The sequence below is a fragment of the Zingiber officinale genome, chromosome 9B (assembly GCF_018446385.1).
Source record: "Zingiber officinale cultivar Zhangliang chromosome 9B, Zo_v1.1, whole genome shotgun sequence".
NCBI lineage: Eukaryota > Viridiplantae > Streptophyta > Magnoliopsida > Zingiberales > Zingiberaceae > Zingiber > Zingiber officinale.
Window position 1 is genome coordinate 470,848 of NC_056003.1, and position 24,689 is coordinate 495,536.

The 24,689-nt window shown below is 39.5% G+C and overlaps 3 protein-coding genes across 13 annotated transcripts; 2 read left to right on the forward strand and 1 right to left on the reverse strand.

Moving 5' to 3' along the window:
• Positions 1-3,948: 3,948 nt before the first annotated feature.
• On the reverse strand, positions 3,949-15,657 carry LOC122023356 (cell cycle checkpoint protein RAD17-like). 6 transcript variants are annotated; one of them, XM_042581411.1, is made up of 13 exons: positions 15,375-15,655; positions 13,891-13,954; positions 11,871-11,956; positions 10,745-10,792; positions 9,717-9,770; positions 9,124-9,226; positions 8,779-8,944; positions 8,634-8,691; positions 8,166-8,550; positions 6,646-6,771; positions 5,055-5,265; positions 4,913-4,973; positions 3,949-4,307 (listed from the first exon to the last, which is right to left on the reverse strand). In XM_042581411.1, the coding sequence occupies exons 1-13, from the start codon at positions 15,570-15,572 to the stop codon at positions 4,077-4,079; spliced, it is 1,791 nt and encodes a 596-aa protein (XP_042437345.1). In that variant the 5' UTR covers positions 15,573-15,655; the 3' UTR covers positions 3,949-4,076. The 6 variants fall into 6 exon arrangements, 5 of the variants coding, with proteins under 5 accessions (XP_042437345.1, XP_042437344.1, XP_042437346.1 ...); XR_006123101.1 differs by adding an exon at positions 4,545-4,634 and having other exon boundaries at positions 4,135-4,307; positions 8,634-8,944; positions 15,375-15,656; XM_042581410.1 differs by having other exon boundaries at positions 8,634-8,944; positions 11,871-11,941; positions 15,375-15,657.
• A 252-nt stretch (positions 15,658-15,909) lies between these two features.
• On the forward strand, positions 15,910-19,190 carry LOC122025552 (probable serine/threonine-protein kinase PBL5). 6 transcript variants are annotated; one of them, XM_042584374.1, is made up of 13 exons: positions 15,910-16,160; positions 16,224-16,297; positions 16,403-16,605; positions 16,684-16,766; positions 16,831-16,949; positions 17,022-17,146; positions 17,235-17,522; positions 17,606-17,854; positions 18,013-18,176; positions 18,255-18,334; positions 18,406-18,559; positions 18,638-18,787; positions 18,862-19,190. In XM_042584374.1, exons 3-13 carry the CDS (start codon positions 16,449-16,451, stop codon positions 19,120-19,122), a joined length of 1,830 nt encoding a protein of 609 aa, XP_042440308.1. In that variant the 5' UTR covers positions 15,910-16,160; positions 16,224-16,297; positions 16,403-16,448; the 3' UTR covers positions 19,123-19,190. The 6 variants fall into 6 exon arrangements, with proteins under 6 accessions (XP_042440308.1, XP_042440307.1, XP_042440303.1 ...); XM_042584373.1 differs by lacking the exons at positions 15,910-16,160; positions 16,224-16,297 and having other exon boundaries at positions 16,317-16,605; positions 17,055-17,146; XM_042584369.1 differs by lacking the exons at positions 15,910-16,160; positions 16,224-16,297 and having other exon boundaries at positions 16,318-16,605.
• Positions 19,191-21,825: 2,635 nt separating this feature from the next.
• LOC122024108 (probable aquaporin PIP2-6) lies at positions 21,826-23,229 on the forward strand. Its single transcript, XM_042582655.1, has 4 exons — positions 21,826-22,184; positions 22,268-22,563; positions 22,664-22,804; positions 22,887-23,229. The coding sequence occupies exons 1-4, from the start codon at positions 21,893-21,895 to the stop codon at positions 23,004-23,006; spliced, it is 849 nt and encodes a 282-aa protein (XP_042438589.1). The 5' UTR covers positions 21,826-21,892; the 3' UTR covers positions 23,007-23,229.
• The last annotated feature ends 1,460 nt before the right edge of the window (positions 23,230-24,689 follow it).

The window sequence follows — 24,689 nt, forward strand, 5'->3', positions numbered from 1 at the left end:
CAAAAATAAAGTTAAGGAGAAAGATGTAGGATCATTGTGCTAGAGGGGAATGAATAGCGCTCGTGACTTTCACGTTTGTTTAAAAACTTTTGAGAGATGAGCAGGGGAATAAAGACAGAAAGAAAGATAAGCAATCGCTAACACTTTGATTTACTTAGTTTAGAGTCTAAGACGACTCCTATTTCAAGGCCCGCACGTGAGAGTGCTTTTGATGGCCAGTCCATTAGTAGTTTGAAGAAAGATTACAAATATTATGTATAAGAACTACAATTATAAAACTATAAACAAAACTATACCGACAACTTGTAAAGATTTGAAGTCACGAGCCTTCAGTTGTTAGAGTAGCCTTTGGGCATCGTGGAAGCATTTTCTGAGCAGCGCACAAGGGTAGAAAATGCTTGGAATATTGTACTTGAGGTGCTGGTCAAATCCTCCTTTTATAGCCCACTCCGAGCACCTGGAACCTCTCCCAAGTGCCCCAATAGGGCTGATGTGGCATGCTCTCATCGAAACTTGATCTACAAAAATTATCCATCTTTGGGCGTCTGAACCACCCCCCGGCGCCCAGACCATGACGTAGGTCAGCCAATCATCATGCTCTAGCTTACTGTAAGGATTGATTTTCGACCGTTCAAGCGTCTGGAACAACTCTGAGCGCTCGGACTGTGAGGGCTCCTGGCCAGGCACCCTACTCCCGGCGAAGGCATCCCGGGCGCCTGGACTTCGGGCGCCTGGACCACATTTTCTGTACTTTTGTTTTTTTGCAAAATAAGGTTAGTCTAGACAAATAATATTTAAAGAATGACAAGTTTTAACAACCTTCGAATTATCCGGTCCTGACTTTGAGTTTCGCTGAAACTCTAGGCCGGAACGGCGCTTACTGTTCCCTCTTCGGGGAACACATCCTTACCTACTCCTAGGAGAAATTACCTTTGCGGATCGGTCCTCCAGAATGTCTAAACTTCTACTCTGCATCGAGGCTTGGGGTTTTTCCTCTAGACATGGATTCCCAGGCCCACTAGTCTTCCACCTGGTGTTCGTGACCCCTAGTACTTCCACCTAAATTCACAACCCTAGGATTTACTTTGGCGTCCTAAAGCTACCAATACTTTGCCCAGTTCCCTGGATCAGAACTTCATTGTCTAACCGTAGCGGGGGCTTTCCTTTACCTAAGATCATTTAAGACTTTCCTGCACACTTAGTTCAACTAGTTAAATCACAAGACAACTTAACTTTAAATCCTTTGCCATAATCAAAACTTAGGTTCGATCGTCTGGTGCTTTCTGCACCAACAAAAGATGTGATAAAGAAAAAGATAAATACTAACACAAGTAGTTTTTTACTTGGTTCAAGCCTTCGACGACTCCTACTCCAAGGCTCGCACTCGTTGAGTGCTTTCGGTGGGCAATCTACTAATAGTTTGAAATGTTACAAAAGTGAAGTACAAGAACTATAAGGAAAAGTTACCGACAACAGAGAAAATAAGTAGAACTTGATACGTCGATTATCGAGGCGTTATAATAGTGTCGTGGAGCTTATTTGGACAATGTGAGGCGAAGATTATAGCGATGTTATATTTAAGCTATTGATCGGAGCCTCCTTTCATAGCCCCGTCTGGGCACCTGGATCTCCCCATGGGTGCCTAATTGTGCTAACATGACGAGTTTTCGTCGAAACTTTATCCCTAAAGTTTATCCACCTCGGACACCCGGACCCCCTCTGAGTGCTTGGACCGTTGACGTGGGTTTGGCTAGTCGACACGCTTCAACTTAGCTTCTGGATGAGCTTTGTTGATCCGAGCGCCTAGAGTATCTTCGAGCGCCCGAACCACTCGGGTGCCTAGTCAGGCACCCTTCTGGGTGAAACTGGTCCAGGCGTCCAGATCCCTTGTGGGTGCTCGGTCAACTCTTTTTCACCCTTGCTTTTCTGCAAAAAAGAGTTAGTCCAAACAATCATAATATGTTTATCCTAAAAAACAAAGTTAACACAATAAAATAGTAATATTAATTAGATCTTGTCTCACCGAGACCAGGATCTAGTCAAAGTCTCAGCTTAGGTTTTCCAAATAGACCTAAGTTGGACTTATGCCTACTGCTCTCTCAACCGATAACGCGTCATCACTGGATCTCTCCTCCAGTTGCTTACCTCCACTTATTAATTGTCAACTTGGTTGATTCCAGGTCCCTTGATCCACCAGGACTTCTTGCCATATTTCAACCAATCTAGACTTCCTCCTGCCAGATTTTAACCGATCTGGACTTTGTGCTAGCTATCAACCTAGCTAGACTTCCTTCTGTCAGATCTCAGCCAATCTAGAATTCGTGCCAACTATCAACCATTTGAACTTATGGTTTCAGGTCCTCTAGACCCGTCGTGCACACTTGGTAAAAGGTTAGACAAACAACACATCTAACTTTAACATTGTATACATCGAAAACTTGATTGCTCCGGGTACAATCTTGCACTGTGAGACCACGTGGTAATGCAACTCTTAAGCTCGTGAGAAGTAGAGGTGAAGGCCAGGAGTCCACCCCGATGTCATTCCTTAAATCCATTTTAGCGCTCTCTGACGACATCAGTCGTACCACAAAGAGACTCGGTTGATTTAGCCGATTAAGAACACTAAGGGCCCCTTTAACCTAACGACCTAACCTTCCTCCTTGCCAGTTTGTACAACAGCTGTCAGAGAATTAAAGAAATATCCCTTATGCAAGTTATACACTAAAAGTTTCTACCTTGCAAAATGTAAAGATTACATATTTATTTTAGGAAATGTGTTAGAACATCATTATGATCTATCATTTTCTGGCAATGCACCAAGATTCGTTCAAAGAGGAAATTAACACAATAAAAGGGAGATCTTCATCTATAGGCGCAGGTACGCTTACTGCACACAATGCTACGCATATGCCACCTTATGCATCCACTATTCATTTACTATTATTCACTACCTTCTGTTCGATCAGTCGCTTACTTGAGTATCAAAATGTCTGCACCGGAGACCCCTCCTTGGCCCCATTGTTGACATTCTTTTTAACATGTAAGAGCGCTTGGAGTCATCTTTTTTCCAGCTAAGAGTTTTTACACAGTCAACTTCAAAGTCACTTGTCCAATGTATCATCTTCTCCGTTTTTAGATAAAATTAACAATCATTATTATTATTATTTAAATATTATTAAAATATCTTTATAATTTACTACTGTTATTTTAGTTTGGCATAAACATGATCCCTTTCATTAATATTAGCAGACATACGAATCCATAGTATATTACAGCATACAAAAGTGACTACCCTCGTCCATCGCCAAATTATTTAAAAGATGATAAATTATTGGGTACCGTCACGTGTTCAGTGGATAAAAAAAACCTTTCCTAAGGTCACGTATCGGTCGAAAATTAATCCCTATTTATTATAATAAATTTACCACTCTCACCTAACTAATCATCCTGAAAAAAGATAAAAATCAAAATTATTGCTAGGGATAAATTTAAACAAAGTGTTAAATAGATTAATCTTAAAATTTATTTGTAATAACATTTTATAATAACATTTTCACCTGAGATCTAAAATCCAGTGAAATATTTATTTTCGAGTAATTACATTTACATCACCAAAGACAAAAGTGATAGAGATTATACGCAATTATCAATTCGCCTGCCAAGCTATTGAATGGCGGTTAAGTAATCCAAAATAGCAGACAAGAATATATCATATCAAGAGTAGCAAAATGATACCCCAAAACAAAGGACAGAGTAGTCTTCAGTTAAATCTTCCTATATCAATTGACAGAAAACAGACAGAGAAGAACAGAGTTGAAATTGGCACACTTTCTGTCATTCTGCTAAGGGTTTCACTTAGCGTGTACTTTGCTTTAATATTTCGAAAGAATCTACTGTTTCCTCCAAGAATTCCTCCAGTTTCACTGCGCATGGCATGCAAAGGTAATCCACGAGAAGTTCTTACAGTTGACAAAATCTGATATGCCATGAGTGGTAAGGCATTGCAGAGGGCTTCAGTATAAGAAAAACCAATCATTTAAGCCATGAGACTTCCAATCCAAAGCCTCCAGAGTTAGCTAACATTCTTCTATGTCATCTTCTTCGCTTTCCTCTACTTTGTTAACCTCTGATTTATCTGAACCGCCACTGTAATCTTCAATTTCAGAAAGATCGTCATGCATATTGACGCATAAAGATGTCTTTGAACAGAGCCATTTATTTGTTGGTCTGAATTCAGTGGCTATGGAAGCACTGCTGCAACAACTAAACGTACTGTAGGCTTCAAATCTTTCAAGCAACATCCGAACCTGCACAATGATGAAAAGAATAGTCAGTCATATTCCACCAACATGAAATGTCTTTGTGTTTAAGGCAAGTAGATCAGACAAAGTCTCCTGTCTAATATAACTTTAGCATTTGATGTTAAATTTTACCGTGTGATTCCAAAATATGCCTACACTAATTACTCAGAAAAATGGAATCAAAAGTAATATTGCAAACTGTATAGGAGTTCTGCCTTGTAACTCAAGTCTTATAGATCTTACCTGAGTCGATGCATCTCTCACAAATAGACAAGTTGAAACAAAGGGCATTCCCTTTGTTTAGAAAAACGAAAATTTTGTGCTAGAATCCATCTGGAAAAGGCACAAAAGCATACAACCTACTTTTAGCTCCTCACCCACTGCTTGCAAAGAGTTACAGCCAGTACAAGTAAAAGAGATACCATTACATGCTACCTTAAATACTCTGAAAACAATTCATATATCTATCAAAGAAAGCTTTGCATAATCTATAAATACTGTTGGTGGAACTCTCTAGACTTCTAGTCTTTTTTTTTTTTTTTGGAAAAAACATATTAACATCAAAAGCATTCTCCAGCTAAAGAAATTAATTGACATGACAACTGAATTACCTTATTGTGCCCTAACGATGGTTCAAGCTGCCAAAGTTTTGGGGCACGGATGGCATGCCACCTGCTTACATGATAGTCAAAAATGTAATATGCTCTTTTTTTTTTACTTTGTTGATATTAAAAAAATATTAAAATAATGAACCTTGAAGGTGAAGGACAAGAGTTTCCGAATAATACACCACGTACAGCAACTGAGGCAACAATCTGTTGTCTAATACTGTCCGGTTCGTATGTATCAGTTATTCGATGAAATCTTCGGTGTGTCATACTTGCAAGAATGTTGTCAGCATCACTTAAATAAGAGGCGATGAGCGATGCATTTTCAATTGCCTCATCACTTAAAAAATCAAGCACTGCAGGTGAGGAAAGTAATTGTACTAAATTCCAAAGGATATTTCACAATCTAAAGAACAACAAAATTAAGTTGGCAATTGTAATCTGAAGTAGTTATAAGCAATCAGTCAGTTCCAAACGGGTAAGGAACTAACCTGGTAAAGATGGATAATTGGTATTTGGTAGTTTACTTACTTTTTAATGCAAGTTTAACTAAATATACTCTAGTTAATAGAAAATATAATAGATTTATTCTATCAAAAATAGCATTTGTGTGTTAAGTTCACTAGGTATAAATGTAGAATTCAACTCAAGCAAGTTCATGGTTTGATTTCATTGGTAGTGTGGTTACTTGCCAATACATATGAACTGGACTGTGATTATCCAACGAAAGGCTATATATATCTGAAGATATATACCATTGCTTCGAATGGAAAATAGTTTAGTTTCTATAGCCTCTTTTCTCCAGATCAGAGCAACACTGAGTTTTCTAGTCAATCAGGCCAGTTTCATTAGTAACTAGAGTCAAAAAAAAATATGTGAGTGGAGTTATTTTAAGCTCTAGGAAAAATTAAACATTCTCATGACTCAAAGGTGTTCTAAAATAGCTAGGCTCTTTAAGGCATCAAGGTCTTAGTATAATGTTTGAGGTGCAAGGTGATAGACCAAAGTGCCCAGGCAAGCAAAGGAAGGCACTTGTGGCTCTTTGGAGATCATCCTCATCCAGATATGGAAATAAATAAAATTTAGATAATATCAAATTAGGCATGGGAAATTTTATGAGTTGCAATAGATTGTATTCCCATAACTAAAGTGTCAATCGAAAAAGAAAATTATAGTTTTCGTACATGCTAGGTGAGTTAGACTCTTACCTTCAGGGATATTTAATTCTGGGCGAGATAAGGGTCATAAACGATCTTTGTGAAATTTAAATTTGATATGAATCCTTGAAAAATTAGACATGTATAAGTGGCAACCTTTAGGAAAAACAAAGATAAACAACTTTTGTAACATCTTTAGGACCTGGTAGTCTTTGCCCAATTTCATTCTATATGGATCTTAATGTCTTACTAACTTAATCATAAAAATTGAAATGTAGGATTTCATAGTAAAAATGAAAGAGAAGAAAATGTATGTTTATGTAGTTTACAGCAATGGAGAGAGAAGATAAGAAATACAAAAGGCTGAAGTAGAAAATAGAGAGATGCGCTTTAGAAGAGAGATTATGCTAAAAGGGGAAGGAAAACAGGAACTTTCTATCTATCGACTTAACTGTCCTTCAAAAATATGCCAATTATCAGAAATGACATGAAAATTTGGACAAAATAGAATATCAGCCAAACATGGTAATCAATCACAAAGTCATTCTACCGATGGGGAAAAAATAGATAAACAACTACCATTTTCATGTAGAAAATCAGAAACGGTCTGTGCTTCTCCATGTGCCTGTGAAACAACTTTCTCAGGAGCATCCATTTTCATTGGCTTCCTTGAATATCTCTCTTTCAGAACAAATGGTTCTGGTGCTACAGAAGCCAATCAAAATGTGAGCTTACTCAAGTGTAATAAAGAATAGAAAATAACATATACTTTTCCATTTCAACTGAGACATTGTTGGAAGTGCCATACAGTGGCTCAGATTAATTTAAACTGATAAGCAAGGCTATTCTAACACGAATACTAGAGTCCTAGCACTAAGAAACATCTGCATGCATTCAGCTTCATGCAGGCATACCTCTGACAAGAGGCTTATTCGCTACCACTCCCATAGAGTCTCGGAGAAAATCCTATTATTAATTGGTCCACTGTGCTCATGATTTATCTTAATGGCATGATTGTAAAAGAGGGCTGTGTCCATAACTGCCAAGCACATGAATTGTCAAATGGTGAAAATTCATACCTGTTCGGTTGATCATGACTTAAATAGGTTTTGTTGCATTGCGATTTGTATTGCAGTGCACATATTGAAGCAGATAGTTACTTTGTGGTTAAACTTGTCTTTGCAGTTTGCTGCTTGTGAGTTTGCACTAATTATGTTGTCAGTTGTTGGACTCATGTTAATAAATAGATTACATTACTGATGCTATTGTGGAAGCACTCCTTCAATGCGCATGATTATACTTGTGCTCATATACTTTCTGCATTTCTGCATAGCATTTCTTGTGTTAATTCATCAACTCATCTCCTATTCCAAGAGTGAATGTCATGTTTCCTGGATTTGATCTTAGACAGTTGCAATGTTACCCAATAGAGGTATGGTGTATATTGTTACGCACATCTTTAAGACTAGGAGTTCTTAAGGTTATGTGCATCTATGCGAAGTAATTTCCTACGAATTTGCTCACTGAATTTCTGCCCAACTCTTTCCCTTCCCTTCCCTTCCCTTCTTTCTCCTACACCCTGCATCAACAATCACAAAATAATAATTTTTCATAAACCTATAAACAGAAAGACACCTTGGTCAATGTAGCTCGCTCAAACTAGGTGAAGAATTGGCCACCACCTTTGCACGTTGACACTATCTTCCCAAAGAAGCAAATTCTCATGTTGGCCTAAGTCCTAACAGTGCCTCCCACAAGCAACTTTAGCACCACCTCTACATGAGTACAAATCTCCTTTGCCAATGTGTCCTTAAATGAGGAAAATTATCTAAAATGACCTCCTCACCATGACAGAGATGAAGACCTAAATGACCTCAACAAGGGAGAATTGAAATACTCAAACTAAACAAACCCATAAAATTGGTAGTAGTAGTGTTCATGCAAACTCTGTGGGAACAGAGCTTTCTTATGGGAGGGTAACAAGAGTGGAAGTAGAGAAATATCTAATTGGAGGGTAACAAATTTGGTTGTGGGTATCCATTCAAGTAAATGTAGGAAAATGCAGCCACTATCTATGAATATAATTCAGAGTCACTTACCAAGTGTAAGAGCATCTGTTTCTTCTCTCTTGTTGTGAAGGAATTTCCCCAATGCATGAAACAGAGAAATTTTTTCATCTCTCCCCCATGGCAGTGATATTTGAGAATTAATTTGTCCGTATCCAGAATGTGAAATTGACAATAAAACAGGATTAGTGGAATTTAATTTGCAGGAACTGCCATTAAAAGTTGATGCCTGAATGGGCAAAGATTCCACTTTTTTTAGACAAGAATACTGTAAAGATATTATGGCATGTCTGATGTCACCTCCACTAAATCTGGCAATCTGATCTAGCAATTCTGCAGGAACATTACACTTCTCTTCTTGGCAAATTCTAGTAAGCCTTTTCTTTATGGAATTTTCAGTTATAGGATTGAATACCACCTGCAATATAAATATTACCCATGAAAAATTGTTGCTAATACAATCTTCCAAAAATTTTAAAATATTTTTACGAAAAAAATTACCTTAAAAGCCCCAGCTTGCTCAATAAATGATTCAAGTTCCTCCCAATTCCCTGCAGCACTGTCACAAGAGTCAATTTTGTGATACTGAGTAATTAAAATGACTGTAGGGACCAGTGCTGAATGTGTAAGGGTTTCTAAGCACTTCCTTAATCTGGAAAAAGCAACTCTTCCATTTGTTACTGGGATGTCATCAATTAAGAGAATAAGGGGCTTTCTTATTTCTTCAAAACAGGCTGGATGAAGCAATGAATATTTTCTTATCCTTTCGACAAAACTTTCAAATTCATCCAACTTTGAGACATACTGTAGTCCTGTCAAAACATGCAAGTCTGAAAATATTACAAGTTGTACAACAAAAATCATTTGTAGTTAACAGTTGGTCTAACAAAGAAAATCATAGAAAGGTTAATTTACATGAAATGATTGTGCAGTTGCACTATTGTTAGTAAAGCAGATAACATGGTGTGAACATCATAGAAAATGAAAATACCTGAATTAGAATTATGGATATTTTCTCCCCAAAGTGTAGGTGTGGGAGTCATCCATTCACACAACTCAGCTCCAAGTAGTGATGCAATTACATGAATAGCTGTCTGAAGAGGTAATGAACTCATCATGTGAGAATATGAAAAAAATGCAGTTCTATGCTTCAACAATCTTTAACACCAGCACAAAACCAGGGGATGGATTAGCATATTTCCAGGTATCTCAAGTAACAAATAGAAGTATTTATGAATAAGATTGCATGCATTGTACTGTTTTGCGTATGCAGGACAGCTAAGATTTTTGAAATGTCTAAAATATCTAATTCATGTCAAACTTTTTGTAGAGATTTATACTAACGCTTTTAATCAGTTTGACTGTATAAACTTTGACTGCAACTTAAACAAAAAAGCAATTCTGGTTTCAAGTTTGCCTCTCCCTGACTTTCACAGAAGTTATGCAGTACCTATGCCAGCAAAAAGTATTTTCCAGCTACAGTCTACCAAAAAACAGAAAGTACAATGATAGCAATATAATCATACAAAGCAGAAGGAAGCAGATAGAAGTAACATTCAGAAAGTTAAAAGGAAAGTAACATACAGATTTTCCAACTCCAGATTGACCAGTGATAAGAAGACAGTTGTTTCTTCCTTCCTGTATTCAAGGAAAACAAGCATATTGCAGGATGTCAATATGCTTCCATATAAACAAAACAAAAAGATACAGAGTTGAATTAACAAGAGTTCTTTGAAAAGAAAGGTGCTGCTGCACTGCACTAGTCCCAATATACCCACATGGATATCCAAAAATTTAGAAACTTCTACAGAGTGACACCAGTTTCAACTTATCTCGTGTATGCATACAGCCATTCTATTATTCTGCAAGAAGGGAGGTAATAAATTATAGAAGATCAGACTAGGAGGCAATGATGTGCATTAGACCATCATGACAGCAAATTAATGCTCTTTGTATGGTTAATGATAACTATTTGATTAAGGATAGCATCTTCTTCACCTTCTCCCTTGTCTCCTTCCTCATACAGTATGCAAGTGTAGGTGGCAAACCATGAGCATTTGGATGCACAAGCACGTGTTACAGATGCACAAGATTGGACCTATTTTTTCATAGAGAATCCCTCAGAGTCATATGAAGAATTTTCTTAGAATTTCTGCTGTTGATTTCATATTTCATCAATTTTATTGTTCATATAATTTGTATTTGAGATTCGAGATGTTAATATGTTATTTTTGCTAATGTTCTACTTTTGCTTGCAATTATCATGACTTTTACATGTCTGAGCCCTATTCATCATTTGCTAAGTTTTGCTTCTGCTAGATTGTTATGTACTAAGTCTTTTGTTATCAGTTTTAATGGTTTATGTAGAATTTATTATGGATTATATGATGGTTTAGTTGTGGTTACATGCTTTTAGAAGTGAAATATACTACAAAAAGTAGGGTTTTTTCAAGATATTTCAAAACACTGAGAATTAAATTGTCGCACAGAAGGAGTGGGTCAAGTGATTTTATAAAATGGAAACAATCTCCTCAGGATGTGATAGCAAGTTCAAGTAATATGCTGCTACAAGATTACAAGCAGAATCATTGTATGATGAGACTAGTAATCACCTTTCTTCTCGTCATCCTCTCTTCCAACCATCTTTTGACTTCTTCAACCTGAGAACTAAAAGTGAAATAAGAAAATCGAATCTGCTAAACCTGGAGAAAGATGAACTGAAGAACTGCTGGTGTGTTCTCATTTAAAAATTAAAAAAAAAATCCTCTATGGGACAAAAATTAAACCAATGCAAGTTGAAACTAAATCAAATGCAAAAAGAATACTGTTAGCGGTGGGTATGAGTTCAACATAATTAATGTCCATCTTTAAGCCTTAGTTTTCTAGGTGGATGGAAGAGAGGGACAAATGGGCTGAGGGAATGATGAAATTGAGTCCACATTTCTCCCTGTTTCCTGTGTGAGAGAGAGTGGGTGGAAGAGAATGCTGGAGAGATTCATCTCAGTCTCAAGCTAACACTGTCACCTGATTGGGTGGGAAAACAATACAATTGAAAAATGCTTGCTGTATTTATAAACAATAAAATAGGAGGGGGGAAAAACTCATTCTGATTCTTTTAGGATGTTGTTTTTAACTTTTTATATTTTTAGAAAACTATTTTAACAAAATTATAAAAAAAATCCATCTTCGTTCCCCTCCAAGGCAACAATGGGAAAAAAAAAATCATTTGTTCTCTTTCTCGCAACTAAATATTACGAGGGAATGACTATCATATCTCTTATTCCCACTTTCTTTCCTTTTGGGCATTTATTTCTTCCCCACTTCCTATCACTTGTTGCAAACACAAGGACAGCATATTGATCATTAGCGTACTATCTCATGTTTCCATTTTCTTTGCTGTATGTGTTTCTCCATTTGTATGAAATAATAAATGTAATGAAGATTCTAAGGGAACGTGCCAAGTTTTGCATCCAATTACCGTCATAACTCATGGGTTACAATAGTTATAGACCAACACAAAATACACATAGGCGAATTATCAGCTAGCAAAATCCAAAAATGATCTTTCACTTTACAATCTTGTTATTCTTTATTAGCAAAATCCCAGTTGTGTTTGTCAACATTGAAGAACAAACTTCATACATGTGACATTAATAGTTAGAAATTTTGAATTAAACAACCTAAAGGAAACTAGAATTCAGCAATGGAAGTACAACAAGGTGCCTTTCAAGAAAGAACCTTTTTTTTATGGACAGCAAGCTCTGCCAAGGAATGTGGCTTGTGCTTCTCATTCCAAAGTTCTTTCTTCTCAGTATGTGTAACCCCTGTTTCAGTTGAACGTTTTGGGAAAAAATAACTAAAAGAGCTGTTGCATTACATAGGCATGAAATTAGGTAAGTTATGGAGGAACAATAAGCTAATAATTCAAGTATTAATGTGTCATTTTGTCATGAGCTTTATATGAACAATGAAATAAGAACAAGCAAAACCAATAGCTATATACATTAGTCATTATGATGAATGACAGGGAAAAGAATCAGGTTCATATTATTATAGAAAAGTTAAGGTCTAGGTGTAATATACTTGATGCAATCAGATCGCACAATCAAACTCAGAAGCAATTAAATGTAGCCATAAGCATGATGATTCTGCAGCATGTACATAAACTAACTGAATAAGATGGATTTGGCTTGTGCCTTTACATAAGCCAACTAAATCCAACCAGACAATTGTACAACCTAACTACAACCAGATGAAGCAACCAAAACCAACCCACTCCGACCACCCACTCACATTTTCCTACCTAGATAGAATACGAAAGCAATAAATTTGAGTCATACTGAACTGATATGAACTATACTACATTTGAGACCTAGGCTCTATCCTAATAAGTCAATATTTGAATGTTTCTGCATTTGAGAACAGAATCTACAAACTGCCACCAATCCTATGGCAAGTTTGTACAATCATACAAGTATTAGCAACCAAATTAGAAAGTGATTAGTCAAGTCTTCAGAGTTCAAACATCCAATTTAGCGAACAATATACAAGATGGAGCCTATGGTGTGCATGATCAACTCAAGTGATGAGATATAACCCAAAGGGAAATGAAGAAGAAACGAGGAGCAAGGCTCAAGCAGAGATGAAAAAAAAAGAATATATATATATATATATATATATATATATATATATATATATATATTGTAAGGAACTAGGGCGCTAAACACGCAAAAGCGCAGCGGAAAACATCTAGTTCCTCTCAGAAGATCCATGCGAAAAAAAACCATATACTAAGTTTTACATGAGAGGGAGTTATCCCTTTGGAGCGTGCACTCGATCTCCCGACAGCTAGGATCTCAGCACGATCACGTGTCCGTGCCTCTTTCGGTATCCACACGAACACAAGGAAATGGAGAAGACCAACACTCAAGGTTGTGCTAGCAACCCTCTTGAGGAGTTTCGGCCAAGAAGAAGAGGAGAAGAAGAAGAAGAATGAAATTCACCCTCAAAAATGAGAGGAAAAAATGTTTTTTGTACTTCATCCAATGAAAATACTTAATGAGCATTAATTCATTTAATGCGACTTAATGAGCATTAACACTCCATTAAGGCCATTTTGAAACTCTTCATTTTTTAATTCAATTTTCAAAATTAATTCTTCCAATGTTTCATTAATCTCCATTAATCCTCTTTAGTGAATGAATTCACTTGAGTCTAACTAAAGTCTAATTCGGATTAGATTGAATCCATATGGTTGGGTTCACTTGAGTCTAACTCAATGATACTAATATGGATGTGTCAATCATCTCATAATTGACTCTTAGAGCTAATACTAACATTATATATATAACCAAAAGGCTCTTGATCTAAAATGTTATTACCCCCACTGCTAGTGACCATCAGGTAGGCATTACTAATGAGACCTATAAGCCTAATTTATCTTTCACAATGATGAAGGATTCGTTACAAGTATTTTATATGTATTTTCATTGTTGACAGTGTTGCAAACAGTATAACCAACAAACTGCTGAAAATAACCAGTATTTTATATGTATTTTCATTGTTGACATGATGACATCTATTTATGAACCAATAATCTATTTCACAGGATGTCAAATTCAGTTGACTCCAATACATAAAGAATCATTATGAAACTAAAAACACTTCAACTCAAGAGTATATATTTACCAATTATTGTGAAAGATTACACTACGACATAAAACTTTTGCAATTTCAACATTATGTGATCAGATTATACCTGGTGTAATACTGAAATTGTGAAGATGCTCAGAAAACTCTTCAGAAAGACTATCAAATGCAACCTTAAGAAGAGCAATAGATGTAAGAGTTACAGTGACAAGCATGAGAAGAAGAAAAAAATAGTTGAAGATACAAAGTTGCATGAAAAAAGAGAATATCTTGGCACTAAGAAAGCATTTGGTGATAAATATAGGGGGTTCAAACTCTAATCAGCACTGAGATAATAGAACCCTATTCTCTCTGTATAGTATCTTCCAAGTAGTTTGTTTCTTTTTTGAGTTTGTTTTTTCTTTTGATCATCCTCTCTTTTCTTTATAAGTTATAATTCGGTAACCATCCACCTCCTCTGAATCCAACAAAGCAACTATTTTGTCAAACATATATAGATTTAAATGACAATCAGCACCAGGAAGTCAGTTCTTTCTCTGTTAACCCATTCTCCTCTTTGCTGGTAACTTAGTGAATCATCACCCTTCAGGCTCCAAGAGATATCAGCCACACACAAATATTTGATGCATATTCATGCATTACATGTAATTACTTATACAATTCTAATATTCACAATGATAGATAGTATACAGCTATTTTAATCTACCAATGCCAGAGCACTATACTGCATCTACTATTTCCTAGGCAAATGATGTTTGAAATGAAGAATGGCAAATGGAATGCTGTTTGCTAAATTCCAAGGGAAGTAGTGGAGTATAAATGGGGAGGTCATGGTATATGGATATGCATTCCCAATGGCTAATAACTTATTAATGTCAGTCACTAGCCCAATTTGGAACAATGAAGAGAATCACATGACAAATTGAATAAGGATAACTTTGCAGGAGTGTTTTTCTGTTAATACCTTATTCAGTTATCTCAGTGTTACCTCGTAAAGATAAGCTAGATCAGTCATCAATATGATGTTTTGTATCATTAAAAAATGCTAGCTACATTTTATTGCATATACAACACTCTTTTGTGAGACTTGAAAATTTTGGCATCACTGACACCATTCTTGTGTTTCTCACTTTTAACCCTTTTTGTCATGATTGGGCATCCATCTCTGATTTTAGTGTCAAATTAGAATAGGCATACAAGATGATATATAAGGCCCTCAAAAAATCAGTCTGGGAAATCTTCTTTTTGTGTTCTCCTGACTAAATAAAAGTTCCCCATCAGTGACATCACAAGGCCTGAAGCATTACCAAAACCACATATGATACCCTAGACTCCCCATTGTTATATATCATCCCGCAAGCTTAAGAGTACATAGATTCAGAGTCAACCACATTGCAGTTTTAAGCTTTGACGCATGCAACGTTCAACGAACTTGGTTGCCATGATCCAGAAGTGCTCCAACATACAAAGAACCAAAAAAAAACATATTTTAACAAAGAATTAACATAAAAGAAAACAAGAAACAGATCCTTCAGCTGAATAAACTATAACAACAACAATGGTTGAAGAAGCAGACTGATCCGAGTAGCGTACCGGATACGCCGGCCGAAGTGCTGATGCGGCACCCTTACCCTTCCTTGAGCCCTGTCCTCGGGGCCTCTTCCTCGCAGTAGACACCGACCTTGACTTCGGTCCGGAAGAACCGCGGCCGGGAGATGTGGCGCGACCTCGAAATTCACCTTCGTTCTCCTCCTCCGAGGAAACCACCACGACGGGGGTCCGCTTCCGCATCGAGAACCTAAGCGGCGCCCATGCTTGCGAGTGATCGTCGCGGACTTTTGTTTTTACTTTTTCCCCCTTCAAGTTAAGTAAAATAAAGAAACAAAATGAAAATAAAGAAATATGCATTTTTCCCATCGTTAAATTATTTTATTTAAATAAAAATTGAAAATAAATACTAGCGCGAACAGAGGGCACCGACACTCCGCGCCACCGACGTTTGATCCGATTGTCACTTTTCTCTATTAAAGTACCCACATGTGGAAAAAAAAAATCTAATGTGACATTTTTATTCTCTATATTTCAGCTTCTAACTCACTTGATCATTCACAACATTAATTATCAATGGAAATATTGAGAGAACGTAATCTCCAAACAAGAAAATTGTGAGGCCATTCCACAATTCCTTCTGCAATATTCCATCTGAGTTCATCCTTCCTCTGCTGATTTTTCTCAGCTGTTCTTTTCTTTCTGGTATTAGAAAGGTGTGGCTGAACTAGATTCTTAATTATGTCCTATACGTGACCCACCCCTGGCTGTCTCCCCTGGCTGATTTCTGGAGTTGGGTTGGGTTGGGTTGTTGCTAAAATGATGTCTCAGGTAGCAAATCCCTTCTAAACTAATTAAAAGCTTGCAGGACTGTGACTAATCAACTAGCTTTAGGTAAAGCACACAATTAGGAAGATTGAGGGTTTCATTTGGTTTCCTTTGCAAGCTCTGTAAAATGAAACCATACAGTAAGTGATCCCCCTTACCTCCTACCTTTTAATGAGACCGTTTTGGAACTTGTATTTGTTCTGCTCCTTGCTCACTTTTCTCCTTGGCCAATCATTATTGATCAGATCGAGAATCCGAGCATCAGAAATCTGGATCGGAGACTTGGTGCCAATGGGGGAGGCATTCTCGGAAGACCAATTCAAAGGAAGGAGCATATTGGTAGGGCTTGAAATGAATGCCAAGGGCAAGGAGTTGCTCGATTGGACACTCGACACAGTGGCCGAGCAAGGTGATCGAGTCGTGGCAGTTCATATCTGCCATTACTCAGGTACTAAAAACCAACATGGACTTAAATTTTACTGCGACGGGCGACTTTTCTTGTTCAATTAGCATTCTCTTGTTTCAGACCTCAAGAACACTACCTTTTCTCTCATCAAAGTGTTGGAAGACTACCTGGAAACATGCGAGAGCTTATGTAATCTTAAGCAAGTGAGCCAATTTAGCTTCAAGGTCTCTTTTTTTGGCTTCGCTTCTATTAATTTGTGGCTTTTAGATTGTTCTAGTGGGCAGGGTGTCGAGGGGGAAGTCGATCAGAGAGACTTTGGTGAAGGAGGCCAAGGTCTATGATGCCGAAAAAGTAATAGTAGGAGCAAACAAGCAAATCTCACTAGGGTATGTGAGATGTCTCAGAGCATTCGAGTTCCTGTTCTAGTGCTGATCTAATAGAAATTCTAAATTCTTTAGAGGCTCAGCTTCACTAGCTAAGTACTGTGCCAGGAAGCTCCCTCCAACCACTGCTGTAATGGCAGTTCAGAATGGAAAAGTGATATTCAAAAAGGTGGCTACTACTAATGCCAATTCATCTCTAGGTAAATTCCCGGTTATTAGGAAACCACTAAAGTGCAACATTTTTTTTTTTTTGCTTGTTCTTAAACTTATTCCTTTTGCTGGAACCAGAAGTGGCACTGAAACCAAGCCCGGATTGCAACCTAGTGCAGAAGCTGGCAGAGGCAAAACTTGGTTGGCCCTTGCTTAAGAGAGGAGCGACAAAGCACGTGGAAGATGATGCGAGGAAGATGTCGGTGGTTCGATGGGTGATGAACTTGCCAAACAGATCTTTGTCAGTGGATCAACAGTATCTAAATCTAATCCAGGAGTTAAACGATATCCTCATCAGAAATGGTTCCAACTGCAGATGGTTTCAATACAATGAGCTTCATAGTTCAACCAGTCAGTTCTGTTCAGGTTCTAATTTCAAACGCTAGCTTTCATTAACATGGATAAACACATTAATCCCTGCAATTACTATATTTCTGTTATGTAAATAGAGAATTTAATTGGGAAAGGAGGGAGCAGCCAAGTTTACAGAGGGCACGTTTCAGATGGCCAGCAAGTAGCCATAAAATTGTCCAAGCTTTCTGAAGAGACATCAAGGCATTTCCTTTTGGAGGTCGACATCATTACTAAGCTGGAACACAAGCTCATTGTTCCACTGCTCGGGATCTGCATTGAGGACAGTACTCTAGTTTCAGTTTACAAGTACTTCCAGAAGGGAAATTTAGAAGAAAACCTCCATGGTGAGACATTATTTAAGAAACCTGTCAAATAGATATATATATCAAAATAACTGGTGAAGAAAGAGAAAACAGTTAAAAATTTCATTTAGGAAAGAAAATCATCTAGTTTGAATGGTGATCTATGCATGGATGCTTTCCTTAATATTCATATGTAAAAGCAGGTAAAAATGGCAAGTGTTTACTGAACTGGAACCTGAGATTTAGGGTTGCAATTGGAATTGCTGAGGCTCTTAGCTACCTCCACAATGAGTGTTCGACACCAGTGATCCATAGAGATGTCAAGTCTTCTAACATTCTTCTCACCGACGAGTTTGAGCCTCAGGTGAGGTTGCTTCACAAACTTCTGATGAGCATTCACAGCTCGTCATGAGTATATAACAAACTCTAACGCATGCAACAGCTATCTGATTTTGGGTTGGCAATGTGGGCACCTACAAGCTTGACCTATCTGACACAAGACAATGTGGTGGGCACTTTCGGGTGAGTTTCTTGTTCATGTAAATTAACCATGTATATCATCCCTATGATTCATATATACATCTCATTCCTAGCTGCAGATACCTGGCTCCAGAGTATTTCATGCACGGGAAGATCAGCAACAAAGTGGATGTCTTTGCATTTGGTGTTGTTCTACTTGAACTCTTAACCGGGAGAAAGCCAATTGATGAGGAAATCTCCAAGGGTCATGGAAGTCTGGTAATGTGGGTAAGAACAAAGAAGCCTCTCTGGTTTTCTGAGATTGATTTAGCAGCTAGCGAGACTGAGCTGCTTTTGTTTCTCTAGGCAATACCACTACTAGAGAAACAGGAATTTACAGCCCTGCTCGATCCCAACCTCAATGGCAAGTACGAAGAAGCTGAAATGAAAAGAATGATGATGGCTGCATCACTCTGCATCACAAGGAGGGTTCATCTACGACCTCGAATGAGGGAGGTATATATATATATATATGCCATTTCAATTTCTGATGCATCTTTGTATTATCTTCATGATGCATGTCTCTGCAGATACTGAGTCTTCTGCAAGGTGAGGAGAGCATGGAGTCATGGATGAACTGCCACAGCGATGCTACCTCAAAGTCAAACAGGGCGTCAGATTGCCAGGACGACGGAGCATATCCATGTTCAAGTATAGGATCGCATTTAAGCCTTGCGTTGTTCGATGTGGAGGACGACACATCATCCTTCACCAGCTTTGAGCAGAGCAACCTTGGTTCTTTGGACGACTACATAAGAGAGCGATGGGGTCGTTCTTTAAGCTTCGAGTAGCTCTAACAGTCCGCCGGTGTCTTCTATTAATGTAATCACCGATCGTCATCATCGTTGCTTTTTGGCTACACAAAGTAGTATCCTATTTTCTGAAGTCAAAATCACAAAAAAAAAAAAAATGATCTAAGATTTCGTGATCAAACCTGCTCATCAATCAAACAGCAAACGTACATGATTGATCTGGTGGGAAGAAAGGGGGGTCCGTCTGACAGAAGATCAAAGTGGTCAACATCCGACAGACGTTCGACCCGGGCGGGGGTTATCTTCTTAATCAGTAAAAGGATTAGCCGATCTGACATCTCGACAGCTCGGCCTGACGTCGAGTTTCCGACGTACATAAGGCAAAGCAAGAAGAAACGGAGGCCGAGCGGCCATCCCGCTCGGCCAACAGTAGCCATGACATTCGGTCGAGCGGGCATCCGCCTAAAGGCCGTCAGCCGACGGGCCTCCACTCGACACGGGAAAGGTACTAGCCGTGTGCAAAGCAAGAAGAAACGGAGGCCGAGCGATCATCTCGCTCGGCCAACAGTAGCCACGGCATTCGGCCGAGCGGGCATCCGCTTAAAGGTCGTCAGCCGACGGGCCTCCACTCGACACGGGAAAGGTACTAGCCGAGTGGTCCCTCCACTCGCCATGAGAAAGGCGCTAGCCGAGTGATTCCTCTGCTCAGCCCGAGAAAAGCGCTAGTCGAGCGGTTCCTTCGCTTGGCCTGGTAAAAGACAGAGGGAGCAGGTGGCGAAATCTTCCTAGGAACCAGTGTCGCCGATAAGAGGCATGGACAGCGCCCTGGTCGAACGGAGAATCGTACGGTGGAAACTTCCACTGTCGCATCAGGAATATGCTCGTACTATTGGGGTATGATCTCAGGCATGTTTTCCTGATACACTCATTCCAGGTATGCTTCGAGGGACGTGCACGTCTCAGGGAGCGTGCACGTGCCTCTGGGGAGCCATATATAAAGACCCTCATGTTTCGACGGAGGTATGTTTTATATCTCTACTGTAGCTATAATTCTTGCCTCTGATATACTTCTTTCTTTTTTGTTGCCGGAAGTTTGATTTGAGCGTCAAAGAGTCATCGTCGGAGAACTCCTCCTCGGCTCAGCACTGTATTTACAGGTCCGCGGCGGCAAGGGATTTACATCTCTGGAGTTTTCGACCATGCAACAAAAGCGCCACGTCTTCAGCGTTCATCGACTCATCACTCGGACAAGATGAAGGATCAACTTACTTCAAAATATAAACAGAAGCAACAGAGCAATACCCTCAAAGGTTCTGGTAAACTATAAGTTTTTAAATATTTTATTAGAGAAAATGTCAACTTAGAATCTACTACTTGGTCTTTTTTATATCGATAAACTGAAAGGTTAATTATTTAAGCTGTCCTTTTAAGTTTAGTAAACTCCTCCCTTAAAGAATGCCAATTCCAGTTGTTTTTCCAAACAACTGATGCTGATGGAACACTGGATTATAAAAAAACCAAATTCACAAGCTACAAATGGCATCATGAAAGAGAAATATGTACGACATGTTCAGTATATTGATACGAATATAAAAATTCGAAGAAAGAAAGAAAAGATAAATTAATCTGGTTTTTAACTGCATGACATAAGCATAAATCATTACTGAAAGAGACTTATCAGAATTACCTTAGTTAAGCAGAGTGAAAAATGAAGTCCAAATTAAAAGTAAACAAAAAAATTTGTTCAGATATATTTTAAAACTGAATCCTAGATTTTTCTTAACTATGAATCCATTAAATTCACGCAATGATTATGAGAATATATGTTTTTCTAAGGCCTAAATACCATGGCAAATAAGCCTGTGGTATCTCTGGCTTCCAATGATTGAGGTCCCTCATGCTCAGCTGTTCAAATTTAATCAGATACAAATCATGCAGGCAGGAATTGCAGTGAGCATATTCTCCTCACAAAAGAGTTTATTATTGCTTTCTGATCCTCGAAGCAACCTTCTCAAATCTGATGGAGCAACCTCCGCAAGAAAAAGATTAATCAACTAAAACAAAAGAAGAGGATAAGAGTGGAAGAGCCACAGAGTCCTGTAATCTCGAAGAGAACAATTGATGATCTGATAGGAACGAGATAGGGTTAATTTTTGTATTATTTGATGGGTACAGCCACAATTGCATCAGAAAGGATGATGATAGCGACTCATGTTAAATCCTGCATGCACTAGGAGCAGTGCTATCCAGAGAGCTCATCATCCATCGTGATTAACTTAAGAGATTACTAAACATGAAGAAGTGACAGCCATGTTGAGCTGTGTTCATGATCGACATCAATGAGGCAGACTTAGTTTTAGTTCCTGCAACTGTTTGGGTTGTAAAGAACGAGATAGAGCCAGTAGAGCAAAGTGGCAGATGCAGTGAGCAGTACACGTGGTTGGGCTGTCAGCGGGACCCACTTGAATCGTCCACATAAATCCAACAACCTTTGTTGCTGCAATTGAAGGCGGGGAACACTTCACGTGAAGCCTATATCCAATCCAATGTGCAGCGAAGGTGTTTGTGGAAATACCACAGTAGCAAAACAAAAAATGATTATTTAATTTATTCAAAAAAATTGAAAATTTTACTTATTATGTTCTTTATATTAATATAAAAAAAATCAATAAATAGTTATTTTTTTTATTTTTATTAATGTGGGGCTGTGCCAATATCAAAATCAATCATGGTCTCGATAAAGAGACCATCGCCCCTGCGCTTTTAGGTTTGAAGAACGCAGAGAAGCAGCTGAAGCAGTGGGCGAATCATGTCGAAGGAGGTTAGCGTGGAGGCCGAGCAACCGCCGGCGAAGGACTACTCGGACCCACCGCCGGCGCCGTTGCTGGACCTGGGCGAGCTGCGCCTCTGGTCCTTCTACCGCGCGCTCATAGCCGAGTTCGTGGCGACGCTGCTCTTTCTCTACGTCACCATCGCTACCGTCATCGGCCACAAGGAGCAGAACGCCGTCAACCAGTGCGACGGTGTTGGCTTGCTCGGCATCGCTTGGGCCTTCGGCGGCATGATCTTCATTCTCGTCTACTGCACCGCAGGCATCTCAGGTTCTCAGTCAGCTTCTCTACTCTCTCGGGCACTAAGCCAAACACCTTGTGCGCACTGATTAGAAGGTTGTGTTTTTTCTCAGGTGGGCACATCAATCCGGCGGTGACGTTCGGGCTTTTCCTGGCGCGGAAGGTGTCTCTGGTCCGGGCGGTGCTGTACATAGTGGCGCAGTGCTTGGGCGCCATCGTCGGGGTGGGCATCGTGAAGGGGATCATGAAGCACCCCTACAACTCGCTGGGCGGCGGGGCGAACCAGGTTAACTCCGGCTACTCTAGAGGCACGGCTCTCGGCGCCGAGATCATCGGTACCTTCGTCCTCGTCTACACCGTCTTCTCTGCCACCGACCCCAAGCGCAGCGCCCGCGACTCCCACGTCCCCGTACGTCAAAATCCCATCCTTCTTCAGCTCGACATCAACAAAGTCCCATCGTTTTCGTCTCATCTCAAAGAAAAAAAAAATCGATTTTGCTTGATCGCAGGTACTGGCGCCGCTCCCCATCGGCTTCGCTGTCTTCATGGTGCACCTCGCCACCATCCCCATCACGGGAACCGGCATCAACCCCGCCCGGAGCCTCGGTCCCGCCGTCATTTATAACCAGGACAAAGCCTGGGATGATCAGGTAAATCCACCAGCCAAGTACTGAAGTGTGTGATTAACTCAAACAAGCTCACTTCATATTCTACTTTGTTTTGTGCCTGCAGTGGATCTTCTGGGTGGGTCCGCTGGTCGGAGCCCTGGCGGCGGCGGCGTACCACCAGTACATCCTCCGGGCAGCTGCCATCAAGGCCCTGGGATCCTTCCGGAGCAACCCCACCAACTAAGTCTCGAAAGCCTTGGTCTTTCTTGTTTGCTTTCATAACTCGTGTGTGTGAGGGAGAGGACCGGTCTCCGTTCCCTTATTTCATTCTGTCTCTGTTTCCTATCCCTTTTCTTCTGCTTCTTCTTCTGGCTTCTTCTTCTTCGTCTGGTTCCTTGTCCTGTGTAAATCTGTAACGTTTGTTAACTCACCTGGGAGCTCATTATGGATGGCTCATGGTTATCTCTTGTCTGCGTGATTATTAATTGGGAGCAGAATCGATCGCCATGGCCCATGGCCACTGAAATTGTCCTCCACTTTGCGTTTTAAAAATACATTATGTTTTTAATCATTTTTTCCCGACTTTTACGTTTCACCGTTGCATTGCATGCTTTTGTCCCAAGCATCAATCATAAAGCGGAGACTGTTTAATTTTATTTGGTCGAGGCTAGCTGGGCGTCACTGTCGCGCCATGCCCCGCCGGCCCGTGCTCTGAGAAAAGGGACGAAGTCGAGGGTGTGCTGCTGCTGCAGCTTTGATCTCGGCGAGGGTAAAGTAAGCAAGTGGGAAAACGCGTTGAGCGTCGCAGAAGATGCCATGGCCAGTGGGGCCTGCGCCTTAGAAGCATGCGAACAGAGGTCACATCGCCATGGCTCCACACCTACGTGGATGCTTGTCCTATTCGAGCGACGCCATTAATGATCATCTTAAGCAAGACAATTTTTCATAATCTAAAAGAAATCATTAGCAATAGGACTTACAATTCCACTTCGATCGGGCGATAAAAAAATCTTCGCATCTGCAGAGACTGCCATGCCGGCATCAAATTCGTCTCCAAGATTGAGAGCAGAGAGATGCTTGTGATAGTTACGAATCGGTATCATTGCTTCCACGATGGAAGTTGCTTTTGTGGTGAGTGAGCATTTTGGAAGTTCTTCTTTGGTTCCTTGTGCCAGTCTGGATTCACAGAGACAGGTCAAACTGGCATGGTGAATGACTGTGACTTGTTCCGATCCAAATTGTTCTTGATGAGTTTCTTCTGAATCTTCCGTTCATTTGTTGCTCTACAGCCTCAGTTATCCTACAGACGTGGTATTCTTGGGCGTAATGGAAAAAAAAAAAGACTGGGAAAGTCCACATTTAAATGATAAGTTCTCGGACTACGTACACCATGTATGATATTTGAAGAGAGATCAGACTTTTGGCGTTCCGTGTGTAAATGCCCCGGATGTATGGTGAGAGAAGAGAACAAAAACTACAATCCAGTAGACGTTTGAGGTTTGTTTCAAGCAAATTTTAGCAACTAATGGGATTGATTTTTAGATGAAAATTGTTCCAGTGGTCTTCTTCTGTTTGCCTTTACTAAGTTTCTTATGATATCTGCAATGTTATAGTTCAGATCGACTGCCAATTAAGCTAGAGTGTTATATAGAAAATATTTTTGGAGGGGGCGGGAAGGAGATTTGTTAGATAACGAACTCTTGCCTTAAGTTGATCCACATCGTGTCTAGCCCACTCCCATCCTGGCCTGCTTAGTGCATTCATTCCTTTGGACAAGCCAACCCACAATTTCACTCGTTTGATCTCTCTTTTGGTTCATTCATTGCAATGCCTATCCGTTCTGCTAAGTCTAGTCCAATGCTTAATGAGCATATCAACTGATACGGTTCTACAAAAACCAAAAAGAAGTATATCCTTCTTTCTTGCG